General features: G+C 46.2%; 1 protein-coding gene and 1 long non-coding RNA gene across 2 annotated transcripts; both read right to left on the bottom strand.

The window, feature by feature from the left end:
• Nucleotides 1–117: 117 nt before the first annotated feature.
• LOC112876402 (leucine aminopeptidase) lies at nt 118–4,437 on the bottom strand. Its single transcript, XM_025940501.1, has 4 exons — nt 3,323–4,437; nt 2,197–2,430; nt 1,746–2,072; nt 118–679 (listed from the first exon to the last, which is right to left on the bottom strand). The coding sequence occupies exons 1-4, from the start codon at nt 4,304–4,306 to the stop codon at nt 389–391; spliced, it is 1,836 nt and encodes a 611-aa protein (XP_025796286.1). The 5' UTR covers nt 4,307–4,437; the 3' UTR covers nt 118–388.
• A 7,065-nt stretch (nt 4,438–11,502) lies between these two features.
• On the bottom strand, nt 11,503–13,782 carry LOC112877255. The gene is made up of 2 exons (XR_003225459.1): nt 13,651–13,782; nt 11,503–13,085 (listed from the first exon to the last, which is right to left on the bottom strand). It is a non-coding gene; the product is annotated as an uncharacterized LOC112877255 (long non-coding RNA).
• Nucleotides 13,783–19,341: the final 5,559 nt, after the last annotated feature.

Raw genomic sequence — 19,341 nt, forward strand, 5'->3', positions numbered from 1 at the left:
ACGTTCAGTTCCTTTTTTTTTGAGCAGATTGGGATAACTTTACACATGTACGCAATGAAGGTGTGCCAGAACAAAATGAATCACTTAGCTTCAAAAAAAGAAAGAAAAAGGAATCACTTCGTCATGAACCCATTTACCATGATTCACAAATTGAGTGCTTGAGTGGACTTGCAATATCATGGGCAGTCCCAGAAGCTACAGTACTCAGGGAATAATACGTTATGAGTCCACATATTATCAGGATGAAGTATCAAGGTATCCAGTTTTTCCTAAGTTAGCTCCTGGATGGGCGATAATTTTATGCAAAAGAAGCGACTGAGCAAACAACAGATCTCCCAACCATGAACCAGGCCATGGACGATGGATTTACTTAGCAACAGCAGCTATCTTAGCTATGCTTTGACAAAATGGCCTCCGCAACACTGCGAGCTATTGGGTGGTAAAATTCTTGAGCCTCCGAGAAGATCCTCTGGGCCAGCATCTTCTCCTCACTGGAGCACTTGGCCAGTGAGCTGTAGAGCGGGCGAAGGTACTTCATCCTTCCCACCTGCTTCAAGCATTTCTCAACCTCGTTGAAGTAGCACTTGCACCCGGTGGGAATCGCCAGCTGGAGGAATGCCACTTTGACCTCGTAGTCACGGCTTTCAGATAGCTTGTACCGCTCATCAAGAGCAGTAACCTGCATACAGAAAAACATATGGGCATGTGAGCAGTTGATCTTTAAATTACTCGAGAATTATGTTGTACAATTGTGTCATAAAGAGAAAATGTGGTCCACAACATGCTATGTAACAGCAAGCCAAAAGCTTTTCATGCATAGTGACAGCAGGTTACAGATGAAAGCTAACTGCCTTGAACAGCAGAACATTTCCTTTGTATGTTTCATTAGTCAACAAGCTAAATTAAAACTGGCATTGAATGAGCTACAGATATGAAAAGGCAGCTGCGAGTTAGTACTTTCCAGTGAGTATTGAATGTAAATACAATTTTTATAGAGCTGGCCATATTCAGCTTACTAAACTAACTACAGAGGGCTCTTCATGACTAAACGGGATTCTGCCATGCAATCTCCAAACTAATGTTTTTTTAACACACACACAATCTCAATATTCAAGAAGTCCAAAGACTGGAGAGCACAATGTAATTTTCAGCGTTCATCTGCACATATTCTACGACAGATTAGTACTACACGGAGAAGGGACTAAAGTAGAACCTCCTGCATATGACTGATATTTTTTCTTTCAGCTACCCCCTGATTGATAAAGGCCACAAACCACATAATCTAACAAATACAGCGCATTTCTAGTATTGTACCCAAGTGAACTAAACAAACTCACTTGAGGGTTGAGGCTAAATGCTTCTGCCAATACAACAAGAACAACAAAGACTCTTAGTCCCAAGCAAGTTGGCATAGACCTATATGCTTCTGCCGCTCATTTCAATTTATGTTCTATAATACTATTCTAGGGCACCTTCCACTTAAATAGTGATTTTTCAATAGAACATGGGTTCTATTTTTGGGAGTTTTGCATAACTTGATTGCAATAAAAAAGATCAGGATTCCAATTGAGTAGAATAGGCACTTTTCAACATTCTGCAGTGCTAAAAAATTTATGACAGGACTGAAATGCTAAAGACATAACAGTACTATGGCAATCGCCACATTCTCGATAGAATCATCACAAGCAGCAGGGTAGCTTTCAAACATACTAATAAATGAGAGATGGCTTCAGTAAGAATCCAACCTGTGATGCTTCAACATCTGTGGGTAGATTTTCCAAGTAAAGCTCCCATTCTTGCCCACTCCAATCTGCCACCTCATCTTCGCTTGGAAGTTTTCCTGACTTGAATTCTGCAGCTAAGGCGCAGATCTTTTTGTAAGTAGCTGAATCTGGTTCCATGGCATCAGGAGGAATACCGGTCCCCTCAACCCAAAGTTGAAGGTCAATTTGGTTTTCTATCCCAGGTACATTCTTTTTCAGGAATTCAAGAAATGTCTCTGTGTCTATTGATTGAAACTTGAACGTGGCAATGTACTTCTTTAAGAACTCGTCAAAAGCAGGCCGGCCAATCTAGCACAATCAACAAGCAGAGGACAAGACAAATTAGATAATAATCAAACATTGCAATGATTTTAGTGAATGAACATTTGTTTTGTAGAGTGAAGCAGTAGCAATGCCCCATACTCCCACCCACCTGACGCTCGATGCGCCAAAGGAACTGGAAGCCTTTCTCGTAGGGCACTTCAGAGTACACATCATCAGGGTCAATCCCTGCCATCTTCGGCTTCAATTTGGTGAACTCCATGTTATCCTTAAACCTCTCCATCATTCTGTTCAAACCCCTCCATCCAATTCCCATGTTTAATGCTGCCCGCTCCTCCCCTTGCACCACCTCAACAATCCTCCTCTCAGCATATGTTGTGAATCCCTATATGCAGCAACAACGATATAAGACTCTGACATGTCAAAATTAAGTATAAAATATCGACATGTAGTTGTCAAGCTTAGGCACGACCAACCCCATCTTCAATGATTTGTGACATGTCAAACTAAGTATGCTCTCTAGCAGCTCCTACCTTAACTAGAGGAAAAAGACTTAACATTTCACACACAAGTCAGAGAAAATGTTGAAGCCTTAAATGATTAGATATTTAGATGATATCAGGGTCATGGTCATGGTATATGACATTGACCCTGACCATGACCGGATCGGAACCAATCTAGCAGAAGATGTAAAACCATAGTATATATCTTCCCATTTTTATTGTACCGAAACATGGTTCTTCTAGAGCAAAATTCTCCTGATCTAAACCAGGATTGTACAGTTCGATCCATTCTAGACCACAGAAGACTTAGGAGGGGTTTGGTTCCGGAGGGCTAAACTTTAGCACTGTCATATCAAAGAGAATCTTGTTATTTAGAAGTATTAAATAAAATCTAATTACAAAACTAATTGCAGAACCCCTGAGCTAATTCGTAGACGAATCTAATGATGTATATAATCTATGATTAGCGGATGGTTACTGTAGCATCACTGTTGCAAACATAGATTAATTAGGCTCATTAAATTCATCTCGCAAATTAGCACCCATTTGTGCAAAAAAAACTGTAAACAGATTTATTTAATACTCCTAAATGGCAAGATTTTTTTGGAAGTGACGGGGCTAAAGTTCAGCTATGTGGAACCAAACTGGGCGTTAGCTACTAGCAAGGTCAGATTTTCCACCTAATAATGGACAGCCTACACCAAATTAGGGAAAACACTATTTGTAGCAGAAAGGTGACAGCGACAACATCAAAAACAATGAGAATTCAGTCACCTCATTTAGCCAGAAATCTTCATTGGTCTTGTTAGTAATCAGATTGCCAGTCCAGCTATGCGCGAGCTCATGCGCCACAACCTGAGCCCCTGCAGCGTCTCCCTTGATCACTGTCGGAGTGAGGAACACCATCCTGGGGTTCTCCATGCCTCCATAAGGGAAGCTCGGAGGCAGAACGAGCAGATCGAACCTCTCCCATTCATAGGGTCCAAACAGCGACTCCCCGACCTTCACCATCTCCTCCACCCCGGCGAACTCCCTCGCCGCCTCGTCCAGCACCTTGTCCCCTCCCTCCGCGTACACCCGCGTCCTCGGGCCGAGGTCCCTGAACCCGATTCCACCGGCGGCGAATGCGAAGAGGTAGGGCGGCACGGACTGCTCCATCTGGAACTCCTCGACGATGCGGCCGGGTGCGCACCACAGCTCGTCGTCGCACGCACCGCGGTCGTCGGATGGCAGCGGGTCCCGGCGGGCGACGTGGTGAGCGGCGGCGACGGCGGAGAGCTGCGAGGGGACGTTGAGGAGGAGCGAGAAGGTGATGCGCGCGGCGGGGGTGTCGTGGCAGGGGAAGATGGAGCGGGCGTGGATGGACTGGCACTGCGAGAAGACGAAGGGATGCCCGGAGGCGGTCTGCGGCGGGGCCAGCCACTGCAGCGCGGAGGCGGCGGGGGACGTGGAGAAGGTGAGCCGGAAGGAGGTGGTGTCGGGGGGCAGGGTGAGGGTCAGCGCCGAGCCGAGGACGGGGTCGGGGGCCGCGGCGAGGGAGAAGGGGATGGGCTCCGGCGGGTCGGCGGCGGTGGAGGCGGAGTGGACGGCGAGGGCGCGGGTGTCGAGGAGGAGGTCGCCGGAGTGCGGCGCGGAGAGGGTGAGCAGCGCAGAGGCGTGGATGGTGGAGGCGGCGAAGTCGAGGTAGAAGGCGAGCGCGGCGTGCGACACCACCGGGTGCGCGCCGTCGGTGTAGGAGTGGGGATCGACCGGCGCCATGGCTGCTGCTGCTCCTGCCGCCGGCGGCGAACGAGTCGGGATGCGAGGGGACGGTGGAGGGTTTGGTTGGTCCGGTCGAGTCGGGTCGACTGGTCGAGGGGCTTTTGGTGGGTCGTGTTGGTCGCTACTCGCTAGGGTCGAGCCGACAAAACCTTTTGAGCTTTCCTTTGGCTTTTAAGTTTGCAGGGCCCTGATCGGAAGGAAATGGTACCTCCGTCGAGCTAAAAATCTCTCCGAATTTAAAAAGCATCTAAAAAACTCTCAAAAGCAGAATAGGAATAGTGGCAATCAAATTGCAGAAAAATAACATCAATTAAATTATTGGTGCCTTGCATATATTCTCACTTTACTATACACACATCTAATCTATCTCCTTTTTCTACATTCGAGTACACAATGCCTTAGAGGAGCACTCTGGACTCTGGAGTGAGTTTGGGTGCAACATACAAGTTAACTGAACAAGCTTAAACTTTGGTTTGGCAAAATAGATATTTTGATCCTTTAAATTTATCCCAATCGTCAAGTTCGTCCCTCAACTTTTAAATTGGCTAATAATATAGTTCCTCAACTTGTATCAACTTTTATTTTAAGGTTAAACACATCCTTATGTTGATATTATGCTCCATAATAACATGAGATAAATGTAAAAAGAGTTCTTTTTACCTTTGGTTTCTTTTGCCCCTCCTCAATTTCCACGATTTGTATCACTTCGCTCAAATTTCCACAACATTTTATATGTGGTACGTAGTTATGCAAAAAGTAGCTTTAATTTTACTCTCCATGTGTCCGCAATACAATACAATGCATGGATAAATAAAATTTTATGTTGCAAATTAAACACTTGTGATGTTCAGCCCCTAAAATGAATTTAGAAGGGGAAGGAATCAAGAGCAAAGAGAACCTTTTGCATAAATCTCATATTATTATGGAGCATAATATCAGCATAAGGATGAGTTTAACTCAAAAACGAAAATCGAGTGACTGTGTTAGCCAATTTGAAAGTTGAGGGATGAACTTAACCCTCGGATCAAAGTTAAGGGACTAAAACGGCTATTTTGCCAATTGGTTTTAAGCCGAACAAAATCTTTGCTTAGTTGGCATGGGGCTAGCGAGTAGTTCTGAAATTCTGAAGGTGTATCAAAGAAACTGAATGGGTTGAACCAGCATGCTATAATTCTGTTATTAACTAGCATGAAAACAAAAGAAAAAAGATGTATTATGAATATTTGCATTGGCATCAACTATCCAATGCACATTCTTGAGAAAAATCTCGTCCAATCTCATGACCAGACAACCAGTTGGCACTCAGGATGATATGGGCTAACGATGACAGGATAACCAGGCGGTTGATATGGGAATGCCACAAACAATACCTGCATCAATTAATCCTATAAAAATGTAGGAACAGCTCAGAAGCAAAGGGAACAGATTGATTAGACTAAGCACAACAGAAAGCTCTTAGGATTTAAAATGACACCACAGTGAAAAGTGAAAAGGTTCCAAAGTGAATGTTATTGCAATATGGTATTAGATTCGCACTCATGACAATAATAAAGCGATAGTGTGAACTTCATGGTTTTCCTGCTATCAACGGACCAAGCAGAAGCTATGCCTCGCCATCAAGATGCTTTTTATTCTTTTTCATATGCCTTGCCACCATTTTCCTCCATCTCTTTTGAATTATTTTCCTTCCAGCGTCAAGCAGCAAGGAGTCATCGACAATGAGGTTCATCATTGAGAGGCAGGACACCCAGTCGATCTCGTATGGACATAAGCTATGCTTTTTTGTGGCACGCTTATTGCCAATCTTCCTGATCGACCCATCGCTCAGGCTGAACAGAAAGAGACCTTCTCCATCAACCCAAAGCACCACCGCACCACTCTTCCCAAGAAACATCTCCAACTTGATCTTTTCTCTAGCGTGCATCTGGAGCACCCTCCGCGGCAAGGAACTTGCCAGGTTGATTGTTTCAGAAAGGACCCAACTGCTGGTGTTGCTACCATGCTTCCAGAGTGACATCTGTGCGCCCTTCAATAAGAGTAACAGAAAGCTCCCATCCGCAGAATTTCCTAACAATGGTGCCTTGCTGCGTTTAGCATCAAGCCGGAGCTCCAGATAGGACAGCTTTGTATGTGCGTCCAGTTAGTCGAGTTGCTACAAAGAAAATGGATGGCACCATGAGAAGCGGCAGCAGGGGATGGCACCACATAGAGGTCAGGTATTAGCTCAGGACTGTCATGAATCCACATCCAACATTTGGCCTTTGAGCAGTAGAACACAATCATGAGCATTCTTCGTATGATCCAAATGGCAACCAGCCGGAAGGACTGGGATACTAACTTGCTATGGTCGATATCCTCAGTGATAAGTAAGGTATAGATGTCAGGTGATGGTGATGCAGCAACTGGAGTCCGAGGAATGTGGAAGATTTCACCCGTGAGAGGATTGCAGGCACAAAACTTGTCTGACCGGGCTTGACCATTAGTGCCTGTTTGGTGGTGACGGAGGGCCAAGAAGCCGTCTTAAGATGCAATGGGCTCGTAGGAGTTGAGCTCGGCACCGAGACCTCAAATGAAAGTACAAAGTTTAGCTGGTGCGAGGGCACTGCATCCAACTTTGCTGCCAATGGATTGTGACAATTCAGACCATGGGCATGAAGCTCGGTGCCAAACTGCGCCACTTGCTCTTGCGAGATTCACTGCTGTCCTGGTAGAAGAAACCAAGGAGCAAGGATGGGGTAAAACCATGGTCATGGCGGCACTTCCTGAGGCAATCAAGAAAGGTTCTGCCTTTTATGATGTTACGCCAAAACTTGCAGGTCGAAGCAAGGCGTGCTAGGGAGGCAGGATCAGTGATGTGAGACAGGATCCTGTCGATCATATCCACCGAAAGCTGCAGCATCACGCCATCATCCATGATCCAAATGAACTCAAAGTTCAGACAACTGATTTACTTATTTTCCCTTCAAATTGAAAGGCAATTATTCTCTTAGATGTACTGTAAGCAATAGAAAGAAACATAGAAAATTTGGCAGCATAGTCGAACAACGAATTTGGATTCATCCCAATATTGCAACATTACAGACAGACTATTTAAACGAATCTGTACTTCAACTAGTAAAGAAGTCACACTTGGTCTTAAACATTTCACAAAACCACACCTTGTCAGAACTAAGAACGCATGATCATGTTAGTCAATCCCTAAAACACAAGACTCAAAATCCCTAAAACACATCTGGCATTGTTTTGTCAGTGTCCGTCCTAATTTTCCAAGCAGACCCCTCAACCGGTCTCTAGTTCTCTACGCAGCCAGAGGAAGAAAACTAAAGCAATCAGTAATCACCTCATCTAGCCGCTCGTTAGCAGTCGTTCTTCACGACTAAGTATATAACGAAGAATCAAAGCGGACTCATCGAAGTAATCTAATACATCAACCCTAACTAGTAAGATGGGTGCGCCCTGCACTTTGGGGGACAGGGGCTAGAGAATAGAGATACCTAGCCGGAGGAGGAGACAGGAGAGGGCGGGGGAGGTCGCCGTCGCCGGCGAGATCGCCTTGAGCGCGTGCAAGGAAATCGACGGGCCGATGAGAGCGCAAGAGCACACACGGCGATCAATTACCACGTGGTTTTTTTTGCCTATAACCAATTTGTCCTCATCTCCCCTTCGAAAACAGATTATTTTCTTATTCTTTTTTTCTAAAAAACACTTTATTCGTCTTTTGTTTTCGAAGGAAGGTCTAGCCCAGCGTTTTTTCTTAAAGGGCTCATTCTTAAATGGGCTGGGCCTCAAGATTGCACAGAGCATCTCGTTACGGATAGCAGTAATCGCAAGATTCCGAGCCCATCCTCAAGTTATTTAGCCGCTCATAACAAGGAACCAAAATCGTCTACTTTACAAGCTCTAATCTTTTCTTTTTAACGAGATCATGCGCTCTGATCACCAACCTTAGGTAGGAGATGCATGCACTCTTGAGAAAAGGCCTAAGAAGAGAGAAACCTGGCCGGAGGAGCGTCGTCTGTCTTGTGGCCGCCGCCGCCGCCGGATCGCCTCAGACCCGTGTCAATGGATCGCTGATGCAAGGAAGAGGTGGAGAGAGACGGAAGACTGAAGCCGCTTCCCCCCTTTTTAAAGGGAACTTTTTAGTATTCATGGGCATTGCTTCGTCCAGCCCAACATCTTTGCTTTAATGGGTCGGGCCTGAATTATAACCAAGCTATAAGACGGCTTTGATCAATAGGCCCAACTCAATCATATGGTGTTGTGTGGGGGGGGGGGGGGTAACAGCTTGTACTAGCACCAACCATGCTGCAATTCAGAAATTATGGAGGACTGTATGACAAAGAAATCAAGTAGTTCTTTCTTGATTTTGCATGCCCTTGCCTGAAAAGCACAGCATGGCAGTGCTACATTGGAAACTACTAGCACATTCCTGGGGGGAAACACAGTTGAACAGCTATGATGCAACAAAATACAGACTACAGAGGAAATACTTGCCATATACATACTTAAATACCATATCAGCGTCAATAGACTGAACTGAACCGACAATGGCTTAAGAACAACGACATCATCTTTGTCATGCCACCCACAAACCAGATTGACAGCATGCCTTGCCTCAAAGCTAATGCGTCTTTTCTATACTTTCGTCATCAAGGTCCTCCATCTCCCTTGCAACTTCTTCCTTCCTACATCCAGCGACGCCGAGCCGTCAGCTATGAGCTTTGTGACTACTAGGCAAGACACCCAATCTATTTCATATGGGCACAAGCGGTATTTTGTTGTAACACGCTCATTGTCAGGCTTCCTCACTGATCGTCACTGAGGCTGAACAAAAAAAGACCTTCCTTCTCAACCCAGAGCACCACAGCACCGCTTTTCCCTTGAAAAATCTCCAATGTTACCTTTGCCCTTGACTGCAACACAGTGTTGTTAATTGGCAAGTAAGCTGCCATGTCGATCATTTGAGAAAAAACCCAGTCACTGCTGGACTCACTTTTGTGCTTCCACAGTGACATCTGAAGGTCCTTCACGATGAGCAACAAAATGCTACCGTCTGCAGAATCTGCCAGCAACTTTTTGCCCTTTGCTTCAGATGGGAGCTCCAGGTGTGATAGTTCTTCTCCGTCCACATGTAGTGTGATGACATGAGTGACCATCGAGCTTTTCAAGTTCCCGCGGAGCCAATGGATGCAACCATGCCCAGCAGAAGCTGAGGAAGACACTACAAAAGAGACCAGGCATTATCTCAGGAGAAGTTGAAGGCTTCCACCGTGATCTGGTCTTTGAGCAATAGTAGGAATAGAAGATCCTATTTCCTGTAGTCCAAATGGCAACCAGTCGGAAGGATCGGGATATCTGCCCATCAAGGCTGACATCATCAGTGACAAGCAAAGCATAGTTGTCTGTTCGTGGTCTGTATATCAGGTCAGGAATATGAAACACTTCACCAGTGAGAGGATTGCAGACGCGTACAACATCCGGTTTTGCGACGTCTCGTGAGCGATGGCAGAGGACCAAAAAGCTGTCTTGAGATACGATGGGCTCATAGAAGTTGAGGCTTGCAACAAAGCCCTCGATGAAGGTACCAAGGGACAGTGGTCTGACTGCATTGCGGCCCTCTTTCTGGCCAGTGGACTGTAACAATTAGGAGGTGGGCATGAAGCTTGGTTCCAAGCTATAGCATTTTTCCATGTAGCGTTGCCACAAGTGCGAGGCCTGGGTATTGTCCTGGTAGAAGAAGCCTAGGAGGAGGGACGGGGCAAAACCATGGCCTAGGTGCTGCATCTTGAGGTCATCAAGAAAGGTAGAGCTCATTATGATATACGCCATAACTTGCAGGATGAAGCAGCACGCACGAGGGAAGCTGGATCAGATATCTGCGTCAGGATCTTGTAGATGATGTCTGACGGAAGATGCAACATCTTGTCTTTCTCCGTTATCCCTTCCTGCAGAGAAAAGAGAACAAAAATATTATGTTAACATGTTATCAGCAGAAGAATAGATTCAGAAAACACTCGAACAATAATATAAACCCCAAGGGTTTAACCAAACTGTGCATATGGATGCATCCTGCTATGAAGATCAGGGCAATACAGAGACATTCTTCCTATTCTACCTTTTGGAATGAAATCAAAATAATCAAAGTGGCCCTTGAAAAATAGAACGAAAGTTGTTGAATTTATATTAGAACTACAAGTAGAAGGTTACCTTGGAGCTAAAATATATTATTAAAGAGGCTAAACAGTAAAAACAGAACCCACATTGTTCGTCTGTGTTAGGGAATAAGTTATGAACATAATCCCTGACTGATTAAACCGTCAGTTGCTGCCCTAAGATCAAAACAAAAGTGAATGGAACCAAAACAAGGGTCAAATCGATCGAGCTAGCTAAAATCTAGTATCTAGGCAGGACCCGCCCAGTCTGCCTGCGAAGCCGTCGGTTCTAGCAGCTCCAAACCCCCAAGGCGGCGTAACCTAACCAAGCGATACTAATTATTGAGTAACTGCACTCGGGAGATACGGACCCGAGAAGAGCGAAGCGTCGCCCGGGCAGGAGAGGAGGCAGCCGCCGCCGCCGCCGGATCGGCTCCGTGCGTGGGAGCTGCGACGGGAATCGCCGGGTGCAGTGAGCAGGGTGGGCGGAGAGGCAGGCAGCGAATCCACTGAACGGACTACGGATATACAAAGACAAAACAAACCCTCTAAACCCGAATTCGCTTTGTATCAGCCTCCGTGGGCCGTCAAGTCGAATAATTCCAGCCTACCTTAAACCCTAATTCGCGTTGTGTATGTACTAGTAATTTTGGAAAATGCTTCAAACGCGTCTGCATCTGAAATCAGAGAAATCGGGTGCTTATTTTTGGTAATCGTAAAAATCATTTTGCCTTCTTTGAAAAAAAAATTAAGTTCAAAATTATCAAACAAAATTAGATCGCGAAAGCAATCTAGTCGGAAGCATAAAAACAAGGGGCTTCCGAGTACTCTAGTAATTAGATTGATTGTAACGAAGGAGCATTTACATGTCAAAATTACTGTATTTAACTGGAGCAAAAGGCTGCCTCGCCTCTGTGCTGCAATCAGATGCTCAGCTCTTAACAAGACTTGTCTGATATGCTACAATGGCATTACGTTTCTTGCACATTCGTTGAGAAAATACATCTGAATGAGAAAGGTGCACATGCTAGAATTAAATAGTTAACCATGAACGACGATTGCAACACTTGGATACTTACTGTCACAGCACCGTGATTGGATCTAATTGTACCAGGAATACATGGATTTGATTTCAAACTGCTAGTCGTCACAATAAACGATAATCGTAACAAAAGTACGACGTCAACTGGAAATGAAATTCAGAAACAACGTCAATTGGAAATGAAATTCAGAAACCATGTCGACATGCCACTAGAGGACCATCTTTAACTCAGGCCTTGATGCTTTTTTTGGTATATTCTTTGCCACCAAAGTCCTCCATCTGCGTTGAGCCTTTTCCCTTTCCGCATCAAGTGGCAGCAAACCATCAATAACAAGGTTTATGACTGCAAGGCAAGATAGCCAATCGATCTCGTACGGGCAGAAGCGATACTTCTTTGTAACATTTCATTGTCAATCTTCCTCAACGACCGATCGCTGAGGCTGAACAAGAAGAGACCCTCCCCCTCAATCCAGAGGACCACCGCACCACTCTTCCCACGGAAAATCTCCAATCTGACCTTTGCACTGGCATGCATCTTTAGCACCCGCATTGGCAAGGAACTTGTCATGTCGATCGTTTCAGAATGAACCCAGTCACTGCTACCATTGCCAGGCTCACTTTTATGCTTCCACAGTGACATGTGCAGACCCTTCATGAGCAGCAACAGAAGGCCCCCATCTGCAGAATTCCCTAGCAGCGGTGTCTTGTTGCGCTTTACTTCAGACGGGAGCTCCAGGTAGGACAGCTCTTCTCCGTCCACATGCAGCGAGACAACATGACTGAGCGACCAGCTTTTCCAGCACCCGCAGAGCCAATGAATCTTACCATGGGAAGCAGCAGCTGGGGTTGACACTAGGTAAAGGCCAGCCATTAGTTCAGGAAAGCTTGCAGGCCACCACGATCTGGTCTTTGAACAGTAGTAGATATAGATGAATCTTTTTCCTTTGACCCAGATGGCAACCAGCTGGAAGGATTGGGTCATGCGCCCATCCAGGCTGTTATCGTCGGCGACAAGCAAGGCATAGTGGTAGGTGGTTCGTATGGAAGGTCAGGTAGATGAAACACTTCACCAGTGAGAGGATTGCAGACGCGTACCTTATCGGCCCTGCAATGACCTTCAGAGTCTTTTGAGTGACGGCAGAGGACCAGGAAGCTGTCCTGGGATGCAACAGGCTCATAAAAATTGAGGCTTGAACCAATACCCTGAATAAAGGTGCTAAGGGACAGTGGTCTGGCTGAATTGTAGCCCTCTTTGCGGCCAGTGACTGGTAGCAATTCTGACGTGGGTGTGAAGCTCGGTGCCATGCAACGAGTTTTGTCAAAGTGATGCTGCGACAAGTACTCGGGAGCCTCGGCACTGTCCTGATAGAAGAAGCCAAGGAGGAGGGAGGAGGTGAAACCATGGTGGAGGTGCCGTGTCTTGAGGCCATCGAGAAAGGCAGGGTCCTTTATAACACCACACGCCATAACTTGCAGGACGAAGCAGAGCGTGCTAGCGATGCTGGATCGGATATGTATTTCGGGATCTGGTAGATGATGTCTAATGGAAGATTCGGTGCCTGTTCTTCCTCCATTACCCCTTCTGCAAAGAAAATAAAGGTACTATGTTTGTTTAAGTTATCACTTGAAGAATTGCTGCAAAATTTTCATGCATCCTAATAGAATGTTACAATAGAAATATAATGTGATCGAACTGTACATCTGGATGCACCCCCAACTAAGAAGATACTTCATTCTACTCAACCTTCGAACCACAATTCAACATAACCATATAACAATATATCATCGCTATGCAATACAACATTTTGTAGGAACTAGGAATGCGCGGTCATGTCATGTTATACCTGAAACTAGTTACCCATGATTCAAGAAGGTTCGGGCTAATTTCTCGGCATAATCCCTGACTGAGTTGTCCTGTCCTAGTTCAAAACATCAGAACAAGGATGAGTCCTTACCAATCCCCAGCCACAAGGGCCAAATCAATCGAGGCAACCTTAGATCATCTAGCACAATCTGGCGAAACGAGGTAATCAAAATCGTCTAGCACGCTAGGTCTACGACAGGAACCAAAGCGGACGAATCTACAAGGTCGAAGCCATCGATCTAAGCATGTGACTGCATGCTGCGAAATAGGGGAAGAGGAATACCTTAGAAGTTAGAAGAGCGAAACCTCGCCGGAGTAGGAGAGGGTGTGGCTGTCGGACCGTCGTCGCCGCCTGGCCGGCTTCGGCGGCGTGCGAACTGCGAAGAGAATCGGCGTGTGCGCGCAGAGATCGGAGAGTGGAGACAGAGGCACGCCGCACGCAGGACAGGTGTCGGATGGCCATCCCATAGCCGCTGTTTCCTTAGTGGGCCAAATCCTCCTCAGGCCCAATTGAAATGAGCCCGGCTCTCGAACAAAAAATATTTGGACTAGTCTCTCTGTTCGGCTGCATTTCACCCATCGCTATTCATTCAGCCCAGCTACACCTCGCCTTTCCTTTAAAAAAAAAACTACACGTCGCCTCGCTGCTGACCGCTGACGTGCTGGGTACCACCAGATACATTTTCCCCTTTTCCTTCTAAAAATAATAATATAGTTTTCTTTTTTTTTTCAAGAGAGAACATATTCAGTATTTCATTTCCTCCCATTTGTGCTTTTCCGTATGATTTCGATTTGGAGCTATGAGTTTTTTCTTTTCCTGTGAACTTGGCGGCTGGTAGCGTGACAAGAATGGTCGCATGCAACTTGACCGCCGCCTGCGTGCGAAGTGAGAGCTCAGCCGGCCCGCAACTGGCGCGGTGAATACTGAATCGATCTCTCAGTGGCTCCGCCATAGGATCGGAGCACGTAGGCACGAGCCAAATTAGAGTAGCAGCGTGCGTGCAGGTTTCACCAGAGCGGGACGAACGACGGCCTGGCCTGGCCCATGAATAGTCACGTCTCTCTCTACCCGCTGTAGCCAGTCCTGTGAGTCTACTATTCCTATACCCTTTCCCAAACACTGCACCAAGCCCAAACCATACCCAAAATGCTCGGAGCCCTCGGCTGCGCTTTTCACATGCAACTCCAGGAAAATATCTCACTATTGTGCAGTTGTGCTCGGGAAGGAGAGCTAGAGCCCCCCCCCCCCCCCTCTCTCTGTCCGTGGAAGGAGAGAAGTAGTACTCCGTACAGTGGAGAGAAGAACCCAACCAGATACCCATGTCAAATCATTGCAAATAGAAAAAAAAAGTCTAAATTACTCGCCTCAACTATATTCAAAGTCCGGATAATCCCATACGGTTCATTTTACCCCCAAACTATATTCTTCGATTCAAATTACCCCTAATACAATTTATCTTTTTTATTTCTCCATGCATAGACGGAGTTTTAAGTTGAATTTTTACAAGATGATAGTACACATCATAACACATGCTAGGAAAAATAAGTCATAATTTTTTATCATTATTTTGATAGGTTAGAGTATTTACTAATAAATTATATGAAAACATAACGATGAAAAAAAATATAACAATTTTTAATATGTATTGTGATGTCCACTACTACCCTGCAAAATTTGAAATTAAAATTCAACTTGTGTATGGAGAAATAAAAAAGATAAATTATATTATGGGGTAAAATGAACTAAATAACATAGTCTAGGGGGTAAATTGAACAGAGTTATAGTTTAGGGGGTTATTCAGCCTTTGCCTTATATTTGAAGGGAGTAAATTGAACTTTTAGCAAGCAAATATCATGTGGTGGGCTGACGGAAGTAAGGAAAGAAAGTGGCGTCTGGCCTATCGCCAGCGCAGCGAAGAAACACTGCCATATAATCTAGTACACAGCTTTAAACATGAAGCAAATCAACCTATTCAAATATAAATTTAGAGTAAATTAATAAATCTTAAAAAGGATAAGGTGTCAATGTCACACTGGCAAAATGGTTCACACGTTGTTAAAAAAAATCTTGCCGCCAGGATGAATCCTTCAGGGAAAATAAAGAGGAAACAAAACCACTTAAAACAGGTATCCGGCGTGTGTCTATTCTAAAGTCTCCAGGAACGATTCTCCAGATGCCCACAGGCCAACCAGAGGACGAAGCATGCATCCCTACGACTAGGAGGTTCCTAGCTACGGGGATGTGTCATAACGTAACGGCGGCCACCTCTCATGTCCCAGCAACAGGGAAGATGAGCTGAGGGCTCAGGCGCTGGCCACAGACCCACAGCATATGCGCCTGCAGTGCTCCACGCGCGGATCGGAGGGAGGACGACGACTTGAGTGGCCACTGCCCACATCCATCCCCGGCCCCATCGATCTATCCGGCCGGAACGGACATGGAGATCCCACACCACTGACCACTTTGGCCTCTTCCCTTTCCCTTTAAAGCCCCTTGTCGCTCGACCGACCGGCGACCACGGCGCCGATGCCAACGCCTCACCAAACGCTAGCTTGTCTCCACTCTCTCCACCAGTAGTTGGAATATTTAGGTCCAACAGTGTAACTTAAATAATTTTAATAAAATCTTAAAAGACTATTAGTGCAAAGTTGCATATCAACAATTTAGTCCCATCTTGCCAGTGGAGGTGGAGGAAATCCAAATTAAATAGTTGGATGCTGTCCATGCTCTTGCAAGTGTGGGTGAGAGGAAGAAGGAAGAACACGCGCGCGCTCGCTCGCCTCGCCGAGCCGGGCTCGGACGAAGGGCGCGCGCACGCGACATGTACGTGAATGGTCCGCCAAAAATCCGGTCCAATCCTTGCGGGAACACAGCTTCTTTTTGCAGATTTGTTTTGCCACTTCGAATCTGTTACGGATAGCACGCGCGGAATTTTGGGACTCGTAACCGACTTGATTTTTGGTACGCCAAAAACCCTAAACCACGGCTCGTCTTCCTCCTCGTCAGTGGGGCGCGACTCCTCCTCGTCAGTGGGGCGCGACTCGGCGTCGTCAAGCACGCGGAGGTGCTGATCGTCGCCGTCATCTTCTTTGCTCGGTTATTCCGATCAGCCTAGAGACGTACGGTTTTACGTCTCTAACTACGTCTTTCATACCTAGTATGATCTGGTTATGGTTGATCTTGCTGCTGCAATATTTTATCTTGAATCGCTTGATCAGCATGTTTACATATGTTCGTTTTCTGTACGCATTTTTCGTCATGGTCATATTTTATCTTCGGATTAATTTAAAACTGAAGATCTTATTTATTCTATCAGTACGTAGATCGAGCAGCACAGCGGTGTCGGTGTGTGTTAGGGATAGATTCCCTGGGTATCGCAAGGAAGTTACCCGTGAGGAAAACAAAGTTTAATTCTTACCAAAATTCCACTGTAATCCTATTAGAACTCATACCTTATGATTCTACTGGAACTCCACCTTGTAATCCTACGTGGGCTCCTCCTCTCGTCGCCGGGCAGAAATAGCCGACGATGCGCAGCCCCACCCCAGCTGCCTCCTTTTTCCTCAGCTCTCACACGCCTGCATGTGGCCGCCGGCCGCCGGCGGCGGCAATGCCATGATAATGCACATGTACATGGTGGTATCATGCAAGGGCCCTGATGGTCGAACGGAGGACGTGAAACGACACATCGATGCTAGCTAGCTAGCTAGCTAGGAGACGACGACGCCTAGCTATATATCTAGCCGGCTAGACGTGAGAGATGCACTGCACTGCACTGCACGGACGATGCTCCAGCCTCTCCGCGAGCCATGCCATGCCATGCCGCTGCCTTGCCGACGCGCACTTGATGCCGAGTACACAGGAACATGCACGCAGGCACGGGCACGGTAGTCAGGCATGCGCAGCCTGTACGCCGGCCAGCCGACGGCGGCAGGCGGCGCACGCATAATGTAATGACCTCGAGGGCACATATTGCTGCGCCTGATGTTGCGGCCGGGATGAATGAGGTGGCTCCACGCCAATAATCGCGAAACGGACTGCTGCTCCCCGAATGGACGGGCCCACCGGTAAGGGCATTATGCATGTCAGCAGCATCTGTGTGGGCCCGGCCCGGGAGTGCGAACGATACTAACAAGTGATTCAATTCAATTCCCCGAATGCAACTGTTCGTCGCCAGGTAACAAAAGAGAATTAGCTAGATGGTGAAACTAGCTAGGGCCCGTTTAGATGCATTGCAAATGTTATAATTTTTACACTCTCTCTCCATCACATCAATTTTGGGACACATGCATGGAGCAGTAAATGTAGGTAAAAAATAACTAATTGCACAGTTTAATTGTACATCACGAGACGAATCTTTTAAGCCTAGTTAGACCATGATTAGATAAAATTTGTCAAATACAAACGAAAACGCTACAGTAGCAAAAAGTTCCAAATGTTATACAAACTTGCGATCTAAACGAGGCGTAGGTGTTGGAGCTTTCCTAGATCGATCGAGGAACTTGCAATGCATTGGAGGCTCCGCTGACGAGGATAGCTGGACTGGCACGGAATTGGCCGATCCTTTGTTCAGAACAGATCAAAAGTCAATTATCTGGCGGTATAGGAAAGCTACAGCAGCTAGTAGCCAGGCCTATCTAGGAGGATTACTTGCTGAAGAAGGGACTGGCTAGACTTCTGGAACAAGAACAACTCGAACTGGGAGTTGGTGGAGGTGCCTGGAGGAGAGCTCAAGAGTTTTGATGGTAACTCATCGGGGGAGCCAGATCCAGCCGACAAATGGCTGGGCATGAAGAACTGAAACATCCTTCGAGCTGGGGAAAATAGCCAAGACGTGCCGGGGCAGCCAATTAGGGAGGAGCTCTTAGCTTGCAAAAGTCGTGATGGCTGCAGTTGTTTTCCGTGTGTGTGATGAGTGACAACTTTGTATTTTAGCTGAAGAACATGTTTCTGCTCGTTTTTTTGGTTCTGTAACGGAGGGTGAGTTGGAGAGCTTACTGTGAATGGCTTGACAGTTCAGATGCTATAATGCACGGGTTTTTGCAATGCTCTAAGGGTGTGTTCGTTTCCTAGGGTCTAAAGTTTAGACCCGTCACGTTAAAAAGAATCTTGTTATTTAGAAGTATTAAATAAAGTCTAATTACAAAACTAATTGCAGAACCCCAGGGCTAATTCGCGAGACGAATCTAATGAGGTATATCAGACCATGATTAGCGGATAATTACTGTAGCATCACTGTGGCAAATTATGGATTAATTAGGCTTATTAAATTTGTCTCGCGAATTAGCACCTATCTGTGCAAAAAGTTTTGTAATTAGACTTTATTTAATACTTCTAATGACAAGATTTTTTTTATGTGACGGGTCTAAAGTTTAGAGGGTAGAAAACGAACACAACCTGGGTGCTCTCCTCTAATGAAACTCTAAAAAGGAACCGTGCAACTCGAATCATTGGATGAGGCGGCAGCAGACCTTAGTAAATTATTCTCTGAAAGTAACAGAACGTGACTTGGAAGAATCTTCGATGCAGTGCTTCCTTTTATCTCTCCCTCTTTAATCTACGCCGACGAGTCGAAGAGAAAAAGGAAATCATTTTCTCCCACAAGATAAAGCATTGCTCTTTTCAGGTGCCTGGGAGGGGGAGAAAAAGAAGAAGAGAAATGAGAGGTCTCTGAAAAATGCAACACTTGCTTGTTGGCTTCGGGAAAGAGACGAGGCAAGGGCGACACTGTGTAGACGTGCACACCAGCGCCACGCACGCGCAAGACAACGTATGGAATGGTGGAAATTGGTAAATTTCCTTGGCGAGACGACAGGGAGTGAGAGGGAGGGAGGGGAGGACGCCCGGGCCGGCGGGCGGGCACTGTTCATTGTTCAAGCAGACCGTAGCGGAGCACAGCCGCGCAGCGCGCGTCAGAGTTACCCTGGACCCGCCGTGGACCACCACCGTCCACCGGGGTGCCAGCACGAGACT

The sequence above is a fragment of the Panicum hallii genome, chromosome 9, assembly GCF_002211085.1.
Source record: "Panicum hallii strain FIL2 chromosome 9, PHallii_v3.1, whole genome shotgun sequence".
NCBI classification, from domain to species: domain Eukaryota; kingdom Viridiplantae; phylum Streptophyta; class Magnoliopsida; order Poales; family Poaceae; genus Panicum; species Panicum hallii.